Genomic DNA, 2,500 nt, shown 5'->3' with positions numbered 1-2,500 from the left:
TTGACAAGCTTCTTTGCACATTCACATGAATAATATAAAATATAATGAACACATGCATTATGTATTATTATAGGTTCAGATCTGATGAGACTTTATTGATCTCTGGGGGAACTCAGCAGCATTAATATCTGCTGCCTCATTAAATAATAATAACTTTATTTGTTTTTCAAAACCAAGTCACAAAGTCCTGCACAGTAAAACAAACATGATCCATACTTAAAAATATAAATGACTAAAAATAAAATCAGTCAATTCTAAAAGTCACAGGGAACCAGTGAGGATCGGTGTGATGTGGTCACTCCTCTGAGTGCGAGTTAGAAGCCCGGCTGCAGCTTTTTCAATGAATGCAGTCTCTACAGAGCATTGCAGTAGTCCGGTCTTGAGGAATAAAGGCGTGGATGACCTTCTCTGAGTCAGTTCTAATCTTAGTTAGCTGGAAAAAAACAGGAGCCTGAGCATCAAAAGGCAGCTCTGAGTCAAAATGACACCAAGGCTGCGAGCTTCTTTCTGACTGCTGAAACGTTAAAGTGAAGAACAGAATTCATGCATCAGTAATTATAATCCAGCAAAATAAAGCACCTTATTCTGCACGAGTACTTTAGCTTTAATACTTTTACTGAATGCAGGACTTTTACTTGTAAACTGGTGCTGCTACTTTTACCTCAGTAGTTCCAGCGCTGCTCAGGTGTCCCTGCAGCGAGGACCAGGTGTCCCTGCAGCGAGGACCAGGTGTCCCTGCAGCGAGGACCAGGTGTCCCTGCAGCGAGGACCAGGTGTCCCTGCAGCGAGGACCAGGTGTCCCTGCAGCACTGCTCAGGTGTCCCTGCAGCGAGGACCAGGTGTCCCTGCAGCGAGGACCAGGTGTCCCTGCAGCACTGCTCAGGTGTCCCTGCAGCGAGGACCAGGTGTCCCTGCAGCGAAGACTAGGTGTGCCTGCAGCGAGGACCAGGTGTGCCTGCGGCGAGGACCAGGTGTGCCTGCAGCGAGGACCAGGTGTCCCTGCAGCACTGCTCAGGTGTGCCTGCAGCGAGGACCAGGTGTGCCTGCAGCGAAGACTAGGTGTGCCTGCAGCGAGGACCAGGTGTCCCTGCAGCGAGGACCAGGTGTCCCTGCAGCGAAGACTAGGTGTGCCTGCAGCGAGGACCAGGTGTCCCTGCAGCGAGGACCAGGTGTCCCTGCAGCGAAGACTAGGTGTGCCTGCAGCGAGGACCAGGTGTGCCTGCGGCGAGGACCAGGTGTGCCTGCAGCAAGGACCAGGTGTCCCTGCAGCACTGCTCAGGTGTCCCTGCAGTGAGGACCAGGTGTCCCTGCAGCGAGGACCAGGTGTCCCTGCAGCACTGCTCAGGTGTCCCTGCAGCGAGGACCAGGTGTCCCTGTCCTCAGTGGTCTGTTGAAGAGACATAATTTTTCAAACATACGCACGGCGACAAGAAGAGCAAATTATCGTGTGAGGATTTGGACGGATGGATATTTCATTATTAGACAGGAATAAAACTCATCAGTCCTGGTGCTGCACACACATTCATTCAGTTCGCTGTGACCGGACCGGAGGAGTGAACGAAGCGAAGACTGTTTCAGAAAGAGGGAAAGAAGTGTTATTAAAATGTGGAGTCACTGCTGGCTGAAATTATTTTAGAGCAGCATGAAATCTTAAATCCAGTCATTCAGTCAAGGACAATAAAAATAATAAAATCTCTCTCTCTCTCTCTCAGGAGGGCTGGACAGTTCCCAAACCACGTCTCAGGAGCTCCTCATTCCAAACGACGTAAGTGCTGCAGACCTAACCGGACAGAACCCCTGAACCCCTGAACCCTCACAGGTCTCCCTTCCTCAGGTACCCCCATCTTTCTGCAGACACCTTCATGTTGCTTCGTCGTCTCGTAAAGCTGCAGAGAGTCAGTCGGTCTAGAGAAGGTGTTGCTGCGCTTTCTGGGTTTAACGAGTCTTCGAGGGACGTTTTCTCCCGCTTGGTGGGCGTGTCAGAGGCGTTACCCAATCAGCTGGACAGCCGGATGAAACATATTTTAACCAAGACCAGAGAAAGTTCAGCTCTGGCTCTCTGCACATTCATTCGGACAGGAGCCTGGTCAGGACCTGCCTATAAGGACTAAATCAGACAGGAAGCAGTTTTAGTGCCGTGGCCCCGCTCTACAATTTACTTTTTTGCCTTCGGCCCGGCCGACGTGTTTCTAGAAAAGTGTCCGTCTCACCTGCTCAGGAGCTCTGAGGACTTTAGCACCCTTTGTTTTTATTGAAGCATTTTAAACCTGCAGAGATGACTCGGTCTCACCTGCTGGAAGAGTCCGGCAGGAGTTTATTACCAAACACACCAAAGTCATACGTGCACATATTAACCATGGCGCACTGAGCCTCTGACGGCGGCACGCTGCTGTTGTTCAGGCGGTGAAGTGGACAGCTCACAGTGTCACGCTCGAGGACGGGAGACGTCTGATGGACGCGTTGCAGGTTCATAAAACTCCTCACAGACGTTACATCACCG

General features: G+C 50.8%; 1 protein-coding gene across 2 annotated transcripts in view; it reads left to right on the top strand.

Annotated features, from left to right (window-relative positions):
- The window catches only part of LOC119886743 (poly(rC)-binding protein 4-like), a 165,538-nt gene that overhangs the window by 144,585 nt on the left and 18,453 nt on the right, over nucleotides 1-2,500 (top strand). For both annotated transcript variants that reach the window (XM_038697678.1, XM_038697679.1), the window contains exon 13: nucleotides 1,713-1,765. In XM_038697678.1, the coding sequence (XP_038553606.1) occupies nucleotides 1,713-1,765 (53 nt within the window). The remainder of the gene's footprint in view (nucleotides 1-1,712; nucleotides 1,766-2,500) is intronic.

The sequence above is a fragment of the Micropterus salmoides genome, unplaced genomic scaffold (genome assembly GCF_014851395.1).
Source record: "Micropterus salmoides isolate LMB-PRFRI ecotype aquatic unplaced genomic scaffold, ASM1485139v1 Ms_hic_scaffold_4, whole genome shotgun sequence".
Lineage (NCBI taxonomy): Eukaryota > Metazoa > Chordata > Actinopteri > Centrarchiformes > Centrarchidae > Micropterus > Micropterus salmoides.
The sequence above is the reverse complement of the archived record's forward strand: the minus strand, read 5'-3'. Positions and strand labels throughout refer to the sequence as shown.